The sequence below is a fragment of the Canis aureus genome, chromosome 34, assembly GCF_053574225.1.
Source record: "Canis aureus isolate CA01 chromosome 34, VMU_Caureus_v.1.0, whole genome shotgun sequence".
NCBI classification, from domain to species: domain Eukaryota; kingdom Metazoa; phylum Chordata; class Mammalia; order Carnivora; family Canidae; genus Canis; species Canis aureus.
The window spans coordinates 15,739,655-15,762,747 of NC_135644.1; the positions used below are offsets into that span (position 1 = coordinate 15,739,655).

General features: G+C 38.6%; 1 protein-coding gene across 1 annotated transcript in view; it reads right to left on the reverse strand.

Annotated features, from left to right (window-relative positions):
- The window catches only part of MYO3B (myosin IIIB), a 404,571-nt gene that overhangs the window by 81,131 nt on the left and 300,347 nt on the right, over nt 1-23,093 (reverse strand). The window contains exons 32-33 of the mRNA XM_077883392.1: nt 9,760-9,820; nt 8,729-8,828 (exon numbers count right to left, since the gene is read on the reverse strand). Of these exons, the coding sequence (XP_077739518.1) occupies nt 8,729-8,828; nt 9,760-9,820 (161 nt within the window). The remainder of the gene's footprint in view (nt 1-8,728; nt 8,829-9,759; nt 9,821-23,093) is intronic.

Consider the following 23,093-nt stretch of genomic DNA (forward strand, 5'->3'; position numbering starts at 1 on the left):
CAAATAACAATTTAAAAATGGGAAAAAGATCTAAATAGATACTTCATCAAAGAAGACATACAGGTGGCAAATAAGCATATGACAAATTGCTTCATATCACATGTTATCAGGGAAATACAAATTAAAACAACAAGGAGATATTACTATACACCTATTAAAATGGCTAAAATATAGAACTACTGATAACACCAAATGCTGGTGAGGATGTGGAGCAATTGGGACTCTTATTAGCTGCTGGTGGGAATGCAAAATGGTACAGCTATTCTGGAAGACAGTAGGGCAGCTCCTCTCACCATATGACGTAGCAATCCCACTCTTTGGTATTTACCCAAAAGAGTTGAAAATTTACACTCACACAAAAACCTGAATAAAAATGTTTATAGCAGCTTTATTCATAATTGCCAAAACTTGGAAGCAATCAAGATGTCCTTTAAGAAGTGGATGGATAAACAAACTGGCACACCCACACAACAGAGTATTTTCAGGATTAAAAAAAAATGGACTATCAAGCCATGCAAAGACACAGGAGAGTTCGAATGCACATGGCTAACTGAAAGAAGGCAATTTGAAGAAGCTATTTACTGTATAATTCCAAGTATATTTCCATTCTGGAAAAGGGAAAACTTGTAAACGGTAAAAGAACAAAAACAAACGAAAAATAGCAACTCTCACCCCCCAAAGAGTAGTTGTCACAAGCTTATGGGGAGGGAGGGAGGAATAAATAGGTTGGAGCCCATAAGGAATTTTTAGGCAAGTGAAACTACTCTGCATGATACTGTAGTGGTGGATACATGTCAGCCCATTTGTCAAAACTCAGACTGTAGAACACAAAGAGTAAGCCCTAATGTGAATTGTGGACTTTAGTGAAAAATGTATCAATAGTGGCTTGTCATTGTAACAACTGCTCCACAATAATGCAAGGTGTTAATAATGGGCAAAGCTTGCAGGAGGGTAAGAAGTAAAGGGCTATATGAGAATTCCTGCATTTTGTTCAATTTTCTGAAAACCCAAAACTACTACTAAAAAAAAAAAAATCTACTAATTACACACACACAAAAGTATCATTTCTAATCTTGGAAAATAAACAAAAGTAAAAAGAAGAAAAGCCACTCCACTCCTTACTCCCATGACTATATAACTCTATGTTTAATTGTAAAGTTAGAAGAATCCTTTAAAATAAAATAAACTAGGCAGTCAAGGTTAACAGGGTAGTCTATAGAGTATGTGCTGTTTCAAATACATCAAATAAGAAAAGAATTTAAAAATAAAATTCCTCTCAGCACGTTTTACAGCCATGCCGTCAGCATCCCATTCTGGAAGCCAAGTACCCTAACTCGCCTCCCACATCCCGCGCCTTGTGTTGTTTGGCAGCTGCACGCCTGATGTCCTGGGTCAGCGCCAGAACCTCACTTGGCATCGGCAAAAAGTGCATCCTGACCTGACACACTCAGGAAAGCACCGGAAAAGTTCCTGCTGAACTTTCTTCAGATATGTTTGCAGTCACAATCTAAGCAGAAATAATGGCCCCAAACTATGCAACTTCATAATGTGCATTAATGAGTTGCAGGAATGAGAACAGACTGTCACAAGGCCTTCCCTGAGCCATGCAGCCTTGGGAATGGTAGCTGACAATTGACCTCCCAGGCTGTGGCCACTTCCCCTCTGGCCTCAACTCCTCTGGCAGGGTCAGAATCTCACTGCCTCAACTGGCTGATGAAGTAGATATGGTGCTGACCTATGTCTCCTTATCATCCAGAACCCCAAATTTCAGGGAAAATGGAGGTACCAAAATGGATGTTCTCCTCGTGGTAGTTAACCTACAAAGTTCCTCCTGAAAGTAATAATTTTGGACAGAAGCCTCAGTTGCCATGACTGCCAGCCAGCACTCCATTTGAATTCTCCAAAATCACAAAAAAAGCAGAATAAAAGCAAATGAGCCCTAAATCCAGATCTGGTAAAAACAAGAAAGGCATATGATTACTATAAATTGAGCTAAATTAGAATTGAGGTTTGGGATTAGGAGAGCTATAATCTCCTCTCTTCCTTCTCCTTCCATCCTCTACCCTTATGCCCACAAGCCTCAAACCATGCAATCCTCATGCTGGCCTTGCCTAAATTCTTTTGCAAAAAACCAGAACACAAAGATTATAGTGATGACATACATATTAGAGATTTGTGCAAATATTCAGATGTGGTGGAGTTTAGAGCAATTTTGCCTTAAGGGAAGCTGGCAAAGGCTGGCAGAGTTTGCAAAGTAGAATATCTTTTAAAAGCAATAATTCCTAATAATTTTAGAAATTGAGACATTATAAAAAACCTGGAACACTCCCCTCTGCCTCCTCTATAGCAAAGTTACAAGTAAATATAACTTTGTTCTTGACAACTTCCTGAGAATTTAATGAGACCACTGGAAATAAATAAGGACACTAAAGTATTTCCCAAACCTGGTTTAGGAAACAACAGCTGCAAAAACCAAGATATTAGAAATACATTACTCTCTAAGTGTTTTATTTTACTTCCTGGCCTGTGGTTGATGTGCAGTAGGTGCCCAATGACTGTTTTTTGAATGAATAGAAAGCCTTGTACATGTACAGTTCACTTTCTCTGATTCAATGTAATATCATAGAGATAGGGGACATCTAGAGCAGTGGTTCTCAAAGGGTAGCCCCCAGATCAGCTGTGTGGTGTCACCCGGGAACTTGATAAAAATGCAAAATCCCCCTCTCCTCTACCCCAAATCAGGCTGTGGAATGGGTCCAGTGATTCTGATGCACACTGAAGTTTGAACACTACTCATCAAAAAAGGTCTTTTAACAAGGAGGTATTTTTTTCACTTCCCATGCTAACAGAATAAGAATTCCATGCCTGTAATTCCTCTACTATCTCACCAAGAAAAGTCCTGAGACAGGCTTTACCAGTCTCCTTGATGAGGGTTTACAGTGAATTCTGTGGCACCCGGGCAAGAAGAAAAGCTATCTCAGGCCAATGGGAGCCCAAAAGAGGAGGGATTCAGAGTACCACAGACTACACATATATGAGAGGTCTCAAAGTCTTGTGTGTGGCATTCCATAAGGGCATCGGATGCGGGTAAGGGAGGCCTAGTAGCCTTCCCTCTGTATAGGGTTTGGTTTACATGTCTTTCTCAAGAGAGATTATGTTGCCTTTGAGACTCTGTTCTAGGAACACACTCTTTCTGTCAAATGGGTGATGACACCCCAGCCCTTTATGGTCACAGTGCTTGCGGTATGGCAAACTGCTTGTAACCCCTTCCAAACACAGGCAGGCAGTGGGAGGCAATTCTATCACATGGATCTAAGGCTTTGTCTTGCCTGAAACAGTGGTTTCAAAGAAAAAAACAGTTCCTCCCCAAAGCAAGTTCAACTTCTGATATTGTAATATGGTAACCAACTTGTCCCCATTTGCTTGGGACTGTCCTAGCATTAGCAGGCAAAACCCCACATCTTGGAAAACCCTTCAGTTCCAGGAAAACGGAGACGTTTGGTCAAGAGTTTCAAGGATAAAATAGAGCCCAAGTTTGCTTTCTGCTAGCTGAACTAATGCCAATATCAATAACAGTAATGAGCAACAAGAAAGATAAAGAAAAATGAGGGAGATGGCATTAGACTGGGTAGAAGTATGGGGCGGACAGCCCACGAAAGATCTGAAATCAGATCACTAAACCTGACATTAGACACTCTGAGGGCTCTATCACCGTCCAACACAGTGCAATGCCATTGGGCTTCCTTTGGGAGTCCAGTGCAATTCCACTTGCTCCTCAGCTCCCTACAAATGTGCCATGCTCCATTTTTAAGAGCCAATGTAGTTAAAATGCAATGTAGCAAGCGCAATGACTTTCTGACCTTCAAAGAGAAATATGGGGGCATGTGGCTGGCTCAGTTGGTATAGCACGCAGCTCTTCATTTGAGGTCATGAGTTCAAGCCCTACCCTAGGTGTAGAGCTTACTTCAAAAATTAAAAAAAAAGAAATATGAATAATTTATACTACTTGTAGATGAGAAGATAACCAAGGGAAGAACTGCTTCACTTAGGTGAGTTACCACAAGAAAGGGTAGGTGGTCCCATTTCACAATGGTGTCCAGGACTCTGCATTATAGCCCGGTGTGATAATTGTTGTTAGTGATCACGTCCTGAGACACTAAAGAATTATGTTCATTATATTTAGTATGAAAGGGAGTCATAGGTTTTAGAAAATTTCAACTACCTGGAAAATGACACTTAGCCAGAATATTTCATTCACTGATGAGGTCTGTAGTCTATCCTCAACCCAGGGGCTGGAGTAATCATTTTAAAATACAACTTAGTTCATATCACTCTTAAGCTAAAAATGCTCAGCCAACTTCACACACTAAGTTTATACTCTTACTATTGTGGGCCTCAGAGCAACAATACTGGCACCACCTGGAAGCTCATCGGTGTTGCAGAATCTTTAGTGCCACCCAGACCTATTGAATCAGAGTCTTCATTTTAAGTACTGACGGGGCACCTGGCTGGCTCAGTCAGTAGAGCATGTGACTCTTTTTTTTTAATTTTTAAAAATTTCTTTTAAGTAGGCCCCACCCCCACCCAAGCCCCACTGTGGGGCTTGAACTCAAGACCCTGAGATCAAGACCTGAGCTAAAATCAAGAGTCTGACATTCAACTGAGCCACCCAGGTGCCCCGAGCATAGAACTCTTGATTCATGGGGTTGTGAGTTCAAGCCCCCCAGCTGAAGGTAGAGATTACTTAATAAGTAAAAGTTAAAAAAAAAAAAAAAAGAAGTACTGACTTGCATCATCTGGCTCCTCAACTTCTACCATTCTTGCTCTCCTAGCTCCCATCACCTGGGGTTCTTTCTCCTTCTCACCTATTCCATGCAGGCTCTCCTCTTAGGGCCTTTGCCATAGGTATTCCCTTTGCCTAGAATACTCTTCTCCCAAATACTGCATGGCTAATTAGGTCACCACTTTCAAGCCTTCTCAATGAAGCTGACACTAACCACCCCATTTAAAAGTGCAACCATCCCCCAAACCCATCTTCCCTACTTTGGCCACCTCTAATCTCACTTACAGTATTTCCTTCCTCATAACACTTGACTCTTCTAACATCCTATACAATTGACTTTTGTACTATGCTTATTATTTATTGTCATCTCCCTCTGCTGGAACATAGCATCGTCAAGGACAGGAATTTTGTACTGTTGTGCCCTGATAGATCACATATGTCTAGAACAGGGTTAGTGATGTGTGTGGTGTGTGGTGTGTGGTCTGACTTGCTACTTGTCCCAACAAGATTAGTAAAGAAAGAGTAATTTAATTTAGAGAAAGAAATTAAGAAAAGTTTAGATCAATTTGGTATTGACACAACATCCAAATATGTGGTTATGTATCTAGTAGGTGACCTTTGAAAACATGGATTCAAACTGGGTAGGTCCACTTATACATGTTTTTTTTCCTCCAATTAATATATTGGAAATTTTTATAAGATTTGTGACAATTTGAAAAAACAGATGAACTGCACAGTTTAGAAATACTGAAAAAATTAAGAAAAAGTTAGGTATTATTGTAAGAATATAGTATATAATTCATACAACATACGTTATATGTGTTAATCAACTGCTTATGTTATCAGTAAGGTTTCAGATCAACAGGAAAAAATTAGGTATTACTGTAAGAATATAGTATATAATTCATACAACATACATTATATGTGTTAATCAACTACTTATGTTATCAGTAAGGTTTCAGATCAACATGAGTAGTTAAGTTTTTGATGAATCAAAAGTTAGATATGGATTTTGACTGTGCAAAGGTCAGCACTCCTAACCCTTGCATTGTTGAAGGATCAGTTATATTCATTTTTATTGTATTCACAAAAATATCTGACTGTGCAAATTGGAAATGAAAACAATCAAGCTAAAACTGATCTTTTAAAACAGCATGAGAAGTGTGAGAACAGGACAGTTCCTGGCACTTAGTAACTATTAATAATTGTTGAGTAAATAGATGAAATAAGTAAAAGGACAAAGGTCTAAAGAACACATTTTTAAACAGGAAAATCAGGTCCATTTATGCCTATCAGTCTAATTAAATAATTTCACTACTTGGATTAGTCACAAAGTGATTCGTACTATGCACTTCCTGAGTGTACTGTGCTTTCCTCTCCTATGCGAAAATGAGTCAGGCTCAAATGTACCAATTAAGGACACTTCTGAGACTCCCTGACTAACGGGCTGAAGACAGCCTTTGTACAAGCCCCACATCTGTATACTTCTTTGCATGCCTGCCCTGAACAGAGCTGGCCTAACTTTAGATTTATTCCCTGCTTCCCTTCATCCCCCACCCCACCAGACCACTTCATACAACAGTGAAGTTATTAGCATCCATTGCAAGTTACAAAGCAAACTTGTTGGATGTTAGTGGGTTTTTTTTTTTTTACACCGAAAAGATCACAATATTCTCTTTTTTTCACAGAAATATAGGTTGAAATAATGGCTAATTCAAGGCAAAAAAATTAAACACAAAGGTATAACTTGTTAAAATATGTCTCACAGAATATACTCTTGTTTCGGCAGCTGATAACCTTGAAGACATAAAACTGGAAAGCTTTTGTTTTTCAATCTCTCTTTGCTGCTTTCTAAGGTCAAGGAGAATTTGATTTACATAATGCATTGTCTTGCCTAAACCTATCCTTCAATGCCACTCAAAGCAACAGCAACAAAATAAAACAACTAGAAAAAAAATAAAAAAATAAAACAGCTTGGATCATTTTAGCTTGTTCCACTGGTGTTCTATACCTTTTTTGGGGGTGACTAAGAGACATTTTATTCCAGGATTATTACAAACACATTTAAAACTTTTTTCTAGGGATGCCTGGGTGGCTCAGCAGTTGAGCGTCTGCCTTCGGCTCAGGACCCTCATCCCAGGGTCATGGGATTGAGTCCCGCATTGGGCTCCCTACAGGGAGCCTGCTTCTCTCTCTGCCCATGTCTCTGCCTCTCTGTGTGTGTGTCTCTCATAGATAAATAAAATCTTTAAAAAAATAAATAAATAAAACTTTTCACTGACTCATTCAAGAGCTTCATTACATTCTTGCTTCCATTATATTTCATTATATTTCTTCATGACTTGGTATGCTCAAGAATTCAGTTAGAGGATGTAGGCTAGGCTGGGAGAAAGAATACAGAAATGAAAAGATGTAAGCCCAGAGAGTTTACAATCTAGTAGGTAAATGAAAATGTAATGTAAGGCAGGATATGGTAAGTACTACAAGAGAAGTCAAAGGGCACAGAAGAGGGAACCACGGGGAATCAAGAATGGGTGGCTCAGTGGGTTAAGCATCTGACTCTCGATTTCAGCTCCAGTCATGATCTCACGATCCTGAGATTGAGTTCTGCATCAGGTTCTGTGCTGGGCATGGAGCCTGCTTAAGATTCTCTCTCTCTGTCCCTTTCCCCGTAGGCCCCTGACCCCGCCCCCCCCCCCCCCCCACTATGCTCATGCTCTCTAAAACAAAAAGAGAATGGAGAGGACTGAAAATGGACAGGGAAGAAGGATAGATGGGGCAGAGGGCACCATGTGAGCGAAGTCACAGAGGAGAGAAAAGACATACTAGACATACTTGGAGAATATAGAACAGTCTGGATATTCTAAAGCACAGAATGAGAAAGAGAGATCAGTGGAAGATACAGCTAGAAAGGAAAATTATGACCATAAGAGAGATAGCCTTGAATGTCACATCAAGAAGTTTACAGCTGATGCTGAAGCAATGGGGAGCCATGGAGGAGTATGGAAGAAGGGAATGTTAAGATCAGAGTATGCTTTAGAAAAACTCCTCAGGTATCTGCAGAAGATAAGTTGGAGGAGGAAAAGAATGGAAGCAGGAAGACTACTTAGGATGCTATTTACAAGAGTGAAAGGAAAAGTAATAGTGATGGTATGGTGGCAGACCAAAGAGAAAACCATCTAGACTGGAGGGAAAAAATAAGTGCAACAGGAAAGGCTATATCTACTGCATATTTCAGAAAAATAGGTGAAGTTGACATTAAGTGTAATGTCCATGTTTTAAGTTGAAATGCATTCTTTCTTTGGAATGGTCCACACTACTCTTAGTATCCTCTGGTTCATATATATTTCTTATGATCATGCTTCTATTTTGTCTTCTAGAATGTTGATTATAGTCACACATAAACCCCCAAACTAACTTTCACAATGTTCTATGGAAAAGAATTTAGAAAGGGGACATAAAAAGCTATTTCCCAAAGGAGTGTATGGCAAGATGTGTGTATTCCTGCTGAAAGAATGGTAGTGTTGCCAAAAGAGCACAACTGCTCTCTAAATCCATATTCCTTACCAACTACTAGATTTTGACCCAAAATGATCTGTTCTACTGAAAGCTGGGTCAATTGTTTATCTTTCCTTTCACGAAATGATATTGTGAAGCAGGTCCCTAATTTGAGGTTTTAACAGCTAAAGGGAAATAATGGCCTTTGATATTTATTCTCTTCCCTCAGAGAAGTAAAGTTGAGTGGGATGAGAAGGCAGTAAATGGCTCCTTTAACACAAATTTTGCTTCCAACCTTTATGGTTGCACAAATCTGAACTTTTTGCTAACACTAGATCATATTACTATATGAGTCCTACCTTCTGGACAGTTTTGCCTAAACAACTCATCAAAAAATACACAAGCATGCAAAAAGTAGAAGTAGCATGCAATTCAAAATGTTCTTACCAGGTGTTGCAGGGGCTCCCCTCGAGGGACTTGGTCCTGGGAGACCTGGGGCAGCATGGCATGTCCAAGAAGACAGCAGATCAGTCCCAGAAACGGAGTGCTTCAGAAAGACCCAATAGGAGAAACATACTTTTATCTTCTGATGAAGCAGCCTTAAGGACATAGCTTACATTTAACTAAGGGACCTTTAACCTTGATGATATGGAGAAGAAGGTAAGTATACTGGGGTCATGTTGTGAGTTGCCCCCGTCTTGCATTAGAATTGAGTGGAGGTCCTCTCCCTAGGGCAATTAGTAGCAAAGTCTCAGGACCTTTTGCTTAATTCATTAATTTCTTCCTCTGAACAAGTCAACCTAGCCCCCTCTTAAATTAATTATAGTCCAGAATATAAAAAAACAGCTATGTGCTGATTTTCTCCTATGCTTAATTTTTATCCCTAAGAAAGAAAAAAGAAAACCTATAGGAAGGTATTAATCTACTTAACATTTCTAAGTACATCATCCAAAGGATTTTGTTTTTTTAATCTTACATATGCTCAGCAGAGTTACTGGCAAAAACTGTACATTTTCTTCATTTCATCCTTTCAACATCAAATAGTAGGCAGCAAAAATTGGATCAGACTTCAAAGCCTGCTGTGGGCTCCAAGTCACAGAGAGACGCCTCCATTTCACATATTGAATTCGAGCAGGATATCAAAGTGCTACCAAAGAACCTCGGGTCCTTACTCAAAAAGAGGCTCTAACATCTGTAGAGAGTGGAGTGCACAGACAAATCACCTCGGGGAGCAGCTAGCATTTATTCTCAGCAGCAAATTTCCAGGCTTTTGATTCTCTCTTCACTGTACCTCCCTGTCTCTCTGCTGAACCAAAGTTCTTTAGCAAGCTGGGCTTTTGTCTCAAAGACTTCAAAATATCACTAACAGTTTCATGTTTGGATGACCTGACCAAGCAGTCACAGACAAGCTTCACAGTCATCGACTTGGACAAGTCTGAAATAAAGATACACAGTCATTCCAGAAGATGTCCAGCTACCTTATTTGGATGTCCTACGGAGACATCACACCCTTTTGGAGAACCTTGGGCTTGTGGATGCCTAAAAATAAAAATAATAAATTTTAAAAGGCCTGAAATAATGTTTAAGAACTTGAAGATTTTTTCTCTCCAAAGATGTATCAGAACACACTGTTACTGAATTTCCATTGTTTCCCATTCCAGTCCTTGATTAAAAGGACATGGTCAACTTAAGAAAATACATCCTACTAAGTGCTGTTGCTTTATTCACAGCCTGAGGTCCTAAGACCATAGAAGCTGCCCTTTTTAAAGCTGTGTAGTATAATCTGGTTTACTATTAGGCATTCACAAACTTTACTTAAGAAGCCAACAAAACTGACACTAAGGTGGTACTTCCCAACCAGCACATCGTAATCATATTAATGGTTAGATAATTCAAAATAGATTCTGTAGTCAAATAAGTATGGAAAATGCGGAGTTTTACATAGTTAAGAGGCTTCCATACTGCAGGAATGATCTTTTATAATCAAAATATTCATTTCCAGATTCCTAAAGTGGGGGGTGCGGAGTGGGTGCAGTGTTTCTTAAACTAATTTGACCAAGCAACTTAAAAAGTGATAACCTACTAACATCTATTAAAATATTAATGTTTCATGGAGCAGAGATGGGAAAAATCGATTGTGCTGTGTCCCCAATTTCTAGTAATTGAAACTCATTTTATAAAAGTGTAATAATTATTACTCACTGTTAAAATATGAGCTGGTCTTTTTTAGATGGACCCCAGCAGAATAGAAAGCACTGACTAAGGCACAACACTATTTCACAAGAGACTAAAAGCCAGAGGCCCTCGGGCCCTACGTGGATGAGGAGGCCTGACCAGGACCCACTCTGGGCAGGTTTAGGGCTCAGCTGGGGCTCCCCTCTTCACTGTCAGGGCCCGCCCGGATGCTCTGTCTGGGAAGGAGGATGTTAGCCAGGCTGGCCAGACAGTAAGGGCCTGCTGTAGTGGGTGTGGAGATATTTGAAAAAAGGTGTTTCTTAGCTCAAATAAAGTCCAGTTTGTACCCCCCAAAAAAATAAAATAAAATAAAATAAAATAAAATAAAATAAAATAAAGCACTGACTAGGGGAAGAGAAATCTGGGTTCTAACTCCTGCTTCAAGATCCTTGGTGTCTTTCTTTCTCTCACACACCCTCTCTCTCTCTCTCTCTCTCTCTCTCTCACCCACACACACATACCAAATGGGGAAATTTCTGTAGTATTGAGGGTTCATCTGCAAAATGAAGGAATTGAGATAAACTATTACTAAGGTCTCTTCTAGTTCTATGTGAAAAAAATCTTATCATTTATTTAAACTGATAAATTCATTTTCTGATTTTTCTGTGAACAGTTCACAGATAATATCTTCAAAATGCATCTATATATAGGTATAAGAAATATCTCCCTTTAAAAAATATCACATCAATACCCTGGGAGAGGGGACTATAATGATACATATATTTCCATGTACATTTATACATGGAAATGGATACATGTATCCATAAATGGATACATTTATCTTATGTCTCCCACTATGGAATGCAAGTTCCAAGAAGGCAGGGATCGGATTTGCTTAATTCTATACTCTATATCAGCACCTAACCCTAGGGGCTGGTATGTTGTAAAGGGCTCAATAAATATTTGACAAGTCGAATGAATAAAAGAATGACTCATGAACCTTCAAGTATGTGCCTTGCAGATTAGCAATAATACCCTTGATGTTAACAGTAAATTAATGAGCTTTTATATAATACTTCATATTTTTTCAAATGTTTTTATATATCTAATGAGAATTTCACAGCCGTTTGAAATTTTGATCTAAGTGGTTTGATTGTCCCTATTATCTAGATAAAGAAACTGTTGAGAGAGGGAGAGGGATGTGGCCAGGGATCAGGTGACTACCTGGCAGAGGGAAGACACTGACGCCTGTTAGCCTGACTTCAAATCCTCTGTCTTCCTCTGAAACTTGACATCTTTTATACCCTTTGGTTTTTGTGCATCAAGCTAAGGAACTCATTCCTGTCAGCCTAGGCAAGTCCCAATGGTTCTGGAACACCTAAAGGAGAGATGGACTCTGAGGTCCTCCAGGAGTCCTGGTAAGGTTTGGAGACAATCTAAGGAAGAGAGTTTAGCTGTCACATTATGATGGGCTCTCTAATTTCTGCCCTACCTGCCCCAATATAGAAATGAAATCTCTTAAGAACTCTGCTCATTTGCATGGCTTTGTAGGATCCAAAAGCCAGGGGCAGATATCTTCCAACTTTCCACTAAGGGTCAGGTCATCAATTTGAGTCTCCATTCACACCTTTGGAAGAATCTAAGGCAGCTCAATATAATGTTTATATGTATTACTTGGTTTTATAAAAGTGGAGGTGAGATGGGTAATGTCCAAAGACAAATAGATTAGAAAATACCTGATTAAGCAAATACTTGATTAAAGCAGGTTTCTTTCCCAAGAGGCTTTCCAGAACCTTTAGCTTAATACCATCTACAATGAAACCTCACGAGCTGTAAACAATACACAGTATTTCCCAGATGTTATCTTAACAATGGCATTCTTCTCCCAAGGAGCATGATGGAGGCCTATTGGTTTCTATAACCTGCCTTAGGAACCAATCTAATCTGAGCAACACTTATTTAAAACAAACTCCAATCTGCCTTTAAAAAATGGTATAAGTTTTTCTTAAAAGTCTAACTGCCTCAACTTCGTTGCAGCAATTTATCAGATATGATGTCATTTGCTCCAAGGACCTGAGACTGGCAGTGAATGATAATGTGATAATGTTCCATAAGCTGTCACTGCTGAAATAAGAAAAAAAGCCCAATAACAAAAAATAATTAATGCTTACTGAATGCATGTATGTTATCAGGCACTGGCCAAAGAATGGATAAATGGTTATCTCATAATATTTCCAACAGCCATGTGAATTGGTTACATTTTTTTATACTCATTTTACAGGTGAGCGAATCAGGGATCAAGAAGCTAATGACTTGGTTCATGTCATAATTAGTGCATAAAGAGTGTACCATAATTTGACAAAGTACAACATCCATTCATGATAAAAACCCTCAACATATTAGGTGGAGAGGGAATATACCTCAACATAGTAAAGGTTATATATGAAAAACCCACAGCTAACATCATCCTCAATGGGGAAAAACCAAGAGCTTTTCACCTAAAGTTAGGAACAAGATAAGGTTGTCCACTCTCACCACTTTTAATTCAACATAGTACTGGAAATTCTAGCCACAGCAATCAGACAACAAAGATATAAAAGGCATTAAAATCAGAAAGGAAGAAGTAAAACTTTTCACTATTTGCGGATGACATGATATGACATACAGAAAACCTGGAAGAGGGGATCCCTGGGTGGCTCAGCGGTTTAGCACCTGCCTTCGGCCCTCAGGCGTGATCCTGGAGTCCCAGGATGGAGTCTTGTGTTGGGCTCCTTGCAACACAAGGAGCCTGCTTCTCCCTCTGCCTGTGTCTCTGCCTCTCCCTCTCTCTCTCTCTCTCTCTCTCTCTCTGTGTGTGTCTCTCATGAATAAATAAATAAAATCTTTAAAAAAAGAAAAAAAAAACCTGAAATATTCCAGCAAAAAAACTGCTAGAACCGATAAATGAATTCAGTACTGGTGCAGGATGCAAAATCAATGTTCAGAAATCTGGGCATTTCTATACATCACTAATGAAGCAGCAGAAAGAGAAATTAAGAAAATAATTCCATTTACAATTGTACCAAAATTAATAAAATCCTAGGAATAAACCTAACCAAAGAGGTGAAAGACCTATACTCTGAAAACTATCAAATGCTGAAGAAAGAAATTGAAGATGACACAAAGAAATGGAAAGACATTCTATGCTCATGAACTGGAAGAACAAATATTGTTAAAGTGTCTGTATTACCCAAAGCAATCTATACATTTAATGCAATTCCTACCAAAATACCAACAGCATTTTTCACAGAACTAGAACAATCAATCCTAAAATTTGTATGGAACCACAAGGCTTTGAATGGCCAAAGCATTCTTAAAAAAGAAAATGTGGAAACATCACAATATTGGATTTCAAGATATATTGCAAAGCTACAGTGATCAAAACAGTATGGTGCTGTTTTAAAAACAGACACACAGATCAATAGAATGGAACAGAAGCACAGAAGTGAACCCATAACTATCTGGTCAATTAATCTTTGACAAAACAGGAAAGAATATCCAACAGGAAAAGTACAGTTTCTTCAACAAATGGTGTTGAGAAAACTGGACAATCACATTCAAAAGAAAGAAACTGGACCACTTTCTTACACCATACACAAAAATAAATTCAAAATGGATTAAAGACCTAAATGTAAAGTCTGAAACTGTAAAATTCTGGAAGAGAATGCAGGCAGTAACCTTTTTGACACTGGGCATAGTAACTCTTTTCTAGATATGTCTCTTGATGCAAGGGAAATGAAATAAAAAATAAACTAGTGAGACTACCATCAAAATAAAAAGCTTCTGCACAGCAAAGTAAATAATCAACAAAACTAAAAGGCAACCTATGGAATGAGAGAAAATACCTGCAAATGACATATCCAATAAAGGGTTAGTATCCAAAATATATAAAGAACTTTACAACTCAACTTCCATCTAGATGGCCAACAAATACATGAAAAGATGCTCAACATCACTCATCAGGGAAATTAAAACCTCACACCTGTCAAAATGTCTAAAATCAAAAACACAAGAAATTGCAAGTGCTGGAGAGGATGTGGACTAAAAGGAACCTTCTTGCACTGTTGGTGTGAATGCAAACTGGTATAGCCACTGTGGAAAACAGTTTGGAGGCTCCTCAAAAAGTTAAAAATATAACTACTCTATGATCCAGCAATTGCACTACTGGGTATTTATTTCCCCACCAAATACAAAAACTAATTCAAAGGAATGCCTGCACTCCTACGTTTATTGCAGCATTGTTTACAATAGCCAAATTATGGATGTACTTGTTCATCGACAGAAAAATGGAAATAGAAGATGTGGCATATGTACACAACAGAATATTACTCAGCCATAAAAAATGAAATCTTGCTATTTGCAATGACATGGATAGAGCTAGAGAGTATAATGCTAATCAAAATAAGTCAGAGAAAGAGAAATACCATATGATTTCACTCATATGTAGAATGTAACAAACAAATGAGTAAAGGGGCAAAAAACAGAGAGGGAGGGAGAGAAGAAACGTTCTTAATTATAATTCTCTATAGAGAACAGAGGCACCTGGGTGGCGCAGTCAGTTAAGCATCTGTCTTTGGCTCAGGTCATGATCCAAAGGTCCTGGGATCAAGCCCCACACCAGGCTCCAGCCCCACACCGGACTTCCTGCTCAGCAGGGAGCCTGCCACTCCCACTGCTTGTGTGTGTGCACATGGCACTCTCTCTCTGTCAAATAAATAAAGTCTTAAAAAAAACTAAAAAAAAAAAAAAAAAAGAAAAGAGAACTGATGGTTATGAGGGGTGGGTGGGAAGATGGGTTAAATATGTGATGGGGATTAAAGAGTATATTTGTCCTGATGGGCACTGGTAATGTATGAAATTGTTCACCTGAAACTAATACAACACTGTATATTAACTGGAATCAAAATAAAAACTTAAAAAATATACTACAGTATAAAGCCTGCTGACATAGAAAAAGGAGACTCCACAGGGAAATTATTTATTCCCACAAGGATTATCAAGCGCTCATTAAAACTTCAGACAAATGGTTGGTAGTGAATAGGACATTCATATGGTGTCAAAGCATCAGCACATCGAGTCCTTCTTTCAGGTCACAAGGGGAACAAGGTAACAGTATAGTAACAGTATATTTTAATACAGCACAGTCTTGGCACCACTGATGCCTAGACAACATTGTCTTATGATGTGAGGCAATGCGAAGTGTTTGACGTTTATATTTTTTGTTTTGGTCAAAAACATTGAACTTGAATGTAATCAAAGCTTTAAACCTCACAGTTTACCTAAAACGCAGGGTATAGAGGGACAAACTAAGACCACACAGAAGCAAGCAAACAAATACAGAAGGTGAGCTATTTTATGGGATAATTGGCTCAATCTCTTAAAAATGAGAAAGTAAGTATTATGTATTAAGTGAGATTTAGGAACATAACAACTCAATCCAAGGTAATGACCTAAACTGGATCCTGGCTTGGACAAACAGGTGTTAAGAACATTCTTAGGACAACTGGGAAGTTTTGACTATGAATTAGTATTAGATGATATATTTCTTAAAAGATTATTTATTTATACATGAGAGAGAGAGAGAGAGAGAGAGAGAGACAGAGACAGAGACAGAGACAGAGACACAAGCAGAGGGAGAAGCAGGGGTCTCCAGGATACCACCCTGAGCTGAAGGTGGTGCTAAACCGCTGAGCCACCCAGGCTGCCCAGTATTAGATGATATTAAAGAATTATTCATTTTTATTTATTTTATTTTAAGTGGGCTCCATGTCCAATGTAGGGCTTGAACCCACAACCCCAAGAACAAGAGTTGCATGCTCTACTGACTGAGCCAGTCAGGTGCTCCAGGAATTATTCATTTTTAAAGTGTGATATTATTTTGAATCTGTAGGAAAATTTAAAAATATAATACTGTCCTTAGCTTCCATTAGGAATCACATGCTAAATGGCAGAATCAGTGAATAGGAGGTAGGTGTCTCTGTCTACATATGACTCTCTGCATATTCCAAGGGCTCCTCTAGCCTCTCCGAATCCATGACGAAAGTTTTAAGCAGATCGCCTCCAGGGCTCGGCAGCTCTGCTACGTTGCTTCAGTCAGTTCACTCAGCTGTGAGTTCTGGGAGAGACAAAAAAATCTAACTCCTCACTGACAGCACTTCTGCTGGGCATCTGCCCTGAAAAAGCCCCCCAAAATGAAACTCACATCTAATTCTTTCTAAACCCTGATCCCAATGTGACGGGATGAGAGGCTGGGTGCATGCTGGCTCTCAAGTACATGGCTGCTGAGAATGCCCCAGCATCTCTCCTCTACAGCAAAGATTCACGAGGCCAGCTGGCTTTGTCATGCTGGGCTGGCAGCACTAGGTGAAGTCATCATCATCACACTCCAAAACTGGGTCTCAGCTTTGATAGGCTCCAAAATTCAGTTTGCCAGTTCACTGAGGGGTGATGATTTTGTCAGAGTGGAGTTGTATTAACCAAACTTAGAAGAGTCATATTTGAAAAGCAGAATACCAGCGTGTGATTTTACAGTGAGTAGTATTATCTGGACTATACTCTCCCCCTTGCTTCCCCCTCACTAGTTGGTTGAAATAATCTAGAGATAGATTTATATATTTTAGAATTAAAACAAAGGAAGCAGAGTACTCCTGGAGCACTGATCAACCAATCTAGTCTTGTAACTGACCTTTTTTTACTTTAGGGTTAGAATTGGTAACTTCTTGCTTGGATGGGAGTAGAGACACACTGGTTATACTCTGACCCTCCATTTTATAAACTTCACTTAAATTCCTTTTTGCAGTTTTTATTAAACTTTGATAAAATTTGCCAGATTATGTCTTATCTTTTATCAATTATAATTTAGAATGGCTTGTAGACAAATGAAGAAACCCATTAGTCGTTCACACTTGACAGCATATTCTAATTTCAAAACAGGATAGGTTTCAGCTAATTCATTGTGGGTTGATTTCTGTTAGCTTCCTGCTGTCTCTAGATTTGGGACTAGTTCTAATTGTAAATTCGTGTCTTCCGTGGTAGCCCTGGGAGAAAGGCTAATCAGCATAACCAAGCAAATTTATTCCTGCTTCTTTAATAGCTCTGGAAAAAAAAATCTGTTGTATATGGAGCTCTTAAGAAGAGGTCAATTTCTTGTTCCCAAGTAGTAGCAGCCAATCCACTCTGCAAAAGATATGCCCAGACCAACATAGTAGGATCCCCATGAATCACGAGGGAGGCACCTTTTAGATAAACAAGTCATACAACTTTCCTTACGGAAATTACCATGAAGGATAATAGAAAACGTAAACATCTTTGTAAATGGTTTCAGTAAGTTCAAGGTAAGGTAGATAAACCATTTTAAAAATGACATCAGAGAAAAAGACACTGTCCTTTGTAAAATATCCCAAGCTAACCTGAGTGCTAACAGGATGTCTATACAATCTGGTCTCAGATCAAACCCCAACTGGCAAGTGAAGCATTCTTATCTAGTTCTTATATGCAATCTGAACATTGTGAGGGCTGAGGCTATAAATGTGGAACACTACCAGATCTGAATGTCCACTTATTGTCACTATGCACCTACTTTTCCCTGATTTGCATCAACTAGGTGTCACTATATATTCTTTTTGCTACTTATATTTATTTAAACAGCTTTGAAGGCACAGAGGATTGGAAGATAAAATGTCCTAAGAACACAATTTTTTTTTTAAAGAACACAAATTATCATGTTAAATTTAAAGGTACCCAGAATGTGTAAGATAGTGCATATTATAAAACTTGGAAAGCTAGGATTTCTAGAATGCTTAAAAAAAAAAAAGATTTTTTTAAAGATTTTATTTATTTATTCATGAGAGACACAGGGAGAGTGAGAAGCAGAGGGAGAAGCAGGCTCCATGCAAGGAGCCTGATGTGGGATTTGATCCCGGGACTCCAGGATCATGCCTTGGGCCGAAGGCAGGCACTTAACCTCAGGGATCCCCCGCCAAAAAAGATTTTTATTTATTTGAGGGAGAGGGAGAGAGGAGGAGAGGGGCAGAGGGAGAGAGAAACTTTAGCAGACTCTACGCAGAGCATGGAGCCTGACATGAGGCTCAAACACACAATCCCAAGATTACAACCTGAGCTGAAACCAAGAGTCAGATGCTAAACAGACTGCACCACTCAGGTGCCCCTAGAATGCTTTTGTTTTCTATTCACCACTACCACAACAAATAAGCATTTGTCAAGCCCCCACTGAACCTCCTTAGGGTTCTATTCATACTTTTATACTTTTGCCTGGAATGTCTTCTCCTCTCTGGCCCACTTGGCCATTGCACCTTTATCCTTTAGCCTGGATGTCAGCTTCTTGGAAGAGCTTTTTTGCCCCATCCCCACCCTGGACACCTCTTCCACTCTGGGCAGAGTTGGAGGCTCCCTAGTGCATTTCTACAATCTGCTGAGCCTAACCACTCTGAAAATTTGGTACTGTAACTAACTCATCTGGTGCCATATCCTGACCAATTAAAAGTGACTGCACATCATCTACAGAGGGTAAGCTTTATCAAATTTTGATTAAGGGAGGGAGAGCAAAGAACAGGCCACTTGGCTTTGAGATATCAGAGCTGTTCTTATTGCTGTGTTCATCAGTTTTGTCTTTTCTTCTTTATATTTTGGTTGCTGAAAACACTCCAAATTCCTAAAAGGTCTGAATATTCACCAATCACTAATCAATGAAAGTGTAGTGATCTTTGACTTTCTCCCCAAGGTAAATGACTGAAATAACTGGTGGCAAAATGTTTCCTTTTTTTTCTGATTAAAAAATAACATATATTCACTGTTGTACTATCTAAAATAGATATTCAAGGAGAAGAAAATAAAAATCAGGGATAATTTCCATATCCAGATATAACTGCAATTAATATCATGATATATATCTTTTCAGATGCTTTTCCATGAAAATAATATATATTTAAAAAAACAAAGGCTCATTATATGTTTGCTATTTTAACTTAAGTTTGGTAGTAACAAGCATTTTTCGACATATTTGTGCACAATATGCACATACACAAATGTGCATATCATATTTATGGCTGATAATATTATACTGGGTGATTATCATAAATGATTTAATTAATCTCTTATTTTTGGATATTTAAATTGTTTCTAATTTTATGACATTATAAACAATGGATCATGAATTATTCTATGCATACAGTTATGAGTACTCATCCAATTATTTTCCTAGGTAAATCTTAATTTGAGGCTATTGGGTCAAAGAGTGAGCAAATTCTTTGCCTGTTTTAAAGCTTTTGAAGTATATCACCAAAATCTTCTCTAAAAGGTGACAAAAACTAACATTCATACCTATAAAAGTGCCAAAGGACCCTCACTTCCCCTCATACCATCAACACTGGGTATTACCAGTTTTTTTTTTTAACCTTTGTTTACCTCTTTGGCCAAAAAAGGGGGGGATGTTCCTCATTATTAGTTTAATTGGGACACTTCAGGAATTTTTTGATTCCTAAACAAGGAAAACATTATTCCTGGGCTTTGATATATGACATGAAGAAAATATAAGGAGTACAGAAGAAGTGAAAGTAAAATCATACAAAATGAGATCACAGGAAAAAAAAGCAAACAAGAATGATCACAGCTTCTGTATTATTTGTTTTTCACTAGGTTTGGCTACTTGGTAATTTTTATAAAGATTTTAAAGGCATATCCTGTCTCTTAGTATCCCCATCAGTATCATTGCTGAATAAGTTGAATATGCAAGTTATACTTAAATAGATGAATTTGTTCTTGGACATATAATTATTTTCAGTTTTAGAACATGGCTCAAGGACAAATTCATCAAAAGGGCTCAAAAAGCCTGGTAAATGTTTCATAATGCCATTGCTTGAAGTTAACACTCTAGTTAGATATATGTACTTATGCTAATTTCCCAAGTCCCACTGAGTCCTTTAAATTTGATATTTGTTTGTCTCATTGCTTTTCCCCAAACGTGAGCCTATACAGCCTTAATTTGTCAGTTCTTATATCTCATTTCTTTTTATTTTATCCTTTACTACTTTATTGCAAGCAGCTGTCATGTGTCAAGTCTAAGGTAAGGGTAGGAGGCCTTTTTTCATTCTGCTGAAAAAGCTTGCCTTACTGGGAAAGGACACTCAACTAAGAGCTTTTAAAATAACCTATACTTAATGTAACCTATAAAACTTCAGTTCTTTGTCAGCAACGAAAGGAGCTAAGAGAAAACCAGCCTCAGATCCAGAAATGGGATTCAAAGGCAGTGGTGAGGAAGAACACCGTGACCCAAAGAAATGCATGACCGTGGGCTAAGGGCCACAGCACAGCCAATGCAGCTGAATACACTTTACTGTGCTGAGAATCTGACTGGATCATCTTGGTTAATCCTCAGGTCAGTGCTAGCAGCACTGGTCCTACTTGAGTCCCTTTTTCACAGCTGAAGCTTGGCCTGATTTTATAACCTGCCTAGGTAGCATCTGGACATCCTGATCTAAACCCAGATCCAGTGGACACAGGACCTGTGTTCTCAGCCTCCAGCACCATTTTGTTATTGGACTCTTCCAGACAGTCACACAATCATATTTGGGAAACTTAATAAATGTTGCTTAGAGCGACTAACATTTAATTCTAGAAAACTTGCCAGGAAGTAAATTATATTAAGCTCAACTGTATTTAGAGATATTCCTTGATCCCTGACCTACTGACTTTTTATTTACCTTGTATCCATGGACTAATATTAAGATGAAGTACACTGTATCACACTCAAGATTCTAACTTGGTGGAAAGACTTAAGATTCTGTATAATTATAAAAACAACAGCCTCCCAGACATCATTCACTCATTACACATTTACTGAGAACCTTTGTCTCTTGCTGTTATTGGAGATACAGCAGTGACAAGGAAATCTAAGATTCCTATGCTCTTAAGAACCTACATTCTAGTGGGGAATGCAGACAACAAATGAAAGAAATAAGTAAATATGCTAGCACATTAAGCAGAACTGCCAAAGAAGAAAATTGAAGCAGGAAAGGGGCATAAGAAGTGTTGGAGGCAGGGTCTGCAATTTTAGATTGAATGGCTGCAGGAAATGATACTTGAGTATAAGCCCTTAATAAATAAACAGGAATTGATGTCTTTGCATATATTTTCAAGCAAAAGCTCCTAAAGGGTAAAAAACATTACATTATAGCACGTAGAGGCTAGACAACTACTGTAAACACTTGGTGAAGGTTTAACAACACACCCTATGATATGTATTTATGATATATGTGTATATATTCATGACATATTTGTTCCAAAGCACCTGGGCTAGTACTAAAACACACCCACCTAATGGTATATTTTGAATTCTAAGTATACAACAATAATTTTTTTTGGTATAAGTTTTTTCAAATCCTCCATGGGACATATACAAAAAAACCTGGTTATTTAAAATTCAGATTGGAGTATCCTGCATTTTTACTTACTAAATATGGCAACCCTAACTTGTGCAGGTTCTTCATCAGGAAAATATAAACAAAAATTCTTGCCAAACGGGTGAAAGGAGTCCATTTTTGCTTTTAGGTAGGCAGAATAAAATATAAATTTAAAGATAGTAGGATTTTTAAGGACTTAAGAGATATATACATGGTCAGAAATTAAAAACACACACAAAGCAAGGCGTTATATTCATGTTTAGAATTTTGTGCTTCTGAAAGATGAATCCCTGAACTGGGACACTTGGGCTTGACAGATGGGAGAAAGATAACAATAGGTATCTGGGGTGGCTTCCTTTCTGTAACCCCTGTCTCTCCTTTGGGCAGGGTTACAAGGTGGCCTCTGGGTTGAGTTAATTTTGAGTTACAGCTTGACTTACACTTGAAAGCCTAAATTAGGCCAGGGCACAGGAAATTACCCATCTTTTTCATGCTGTAACTAGGAAAACTGAGGCTCAGAAAGGCTGATGTGACTTGTCCACATAAGTCAGAGGAAGAGATGGGTCTCATATCTACATTTTGGATGATGCTCTCGTCACCAGTACACCCTCAAAAGATATTATTTAGCCTAGTTTCCCTCTTTGAATTCTGAAAACAATGCCCAGTTCAGGGAAAGAAAAGCAAGAAATCCTGATATCAAGTGCATGATGAGCATGTCTGGAAACAACGAGGCGCAAAGACAGATGAGAGAGGGTATGGAGGGCAGCCCGGGTGGCTCAGTGGTTTCGCGCCGCCTCCAGCCCAGGGTGTGATCCTGGAGATCAGGGATCAAGTCCCGCATCAGGCTTCCTGCATGGAGCCTGTTTCTCCCTCTGCCTGTGTCTCTGCCTCTCTCTCTGTGTCTCTCATGAATAAATAAATAAAATCTTAAAAAGAGAGAGAGAGAGAGAGAGAGAGGATAGGGAGGGTAGGGAGAAACAATTCAAGGAATTTTTTAAAAATTAGGTGAAAATCCCTCAACAAGATTGTGCAGTCAGCAATTTCACAGTGGAGAAGCTCAAGGGCAGACAGTATGCAGGGCAATACTGATGTGAATACACATTTAGGTATGGATTGAGAGGGAGTGGGATTTAAAGACTAAGTGGCTGATGAACTGCCCAGCCAAAAGGAGGAAAGTGACA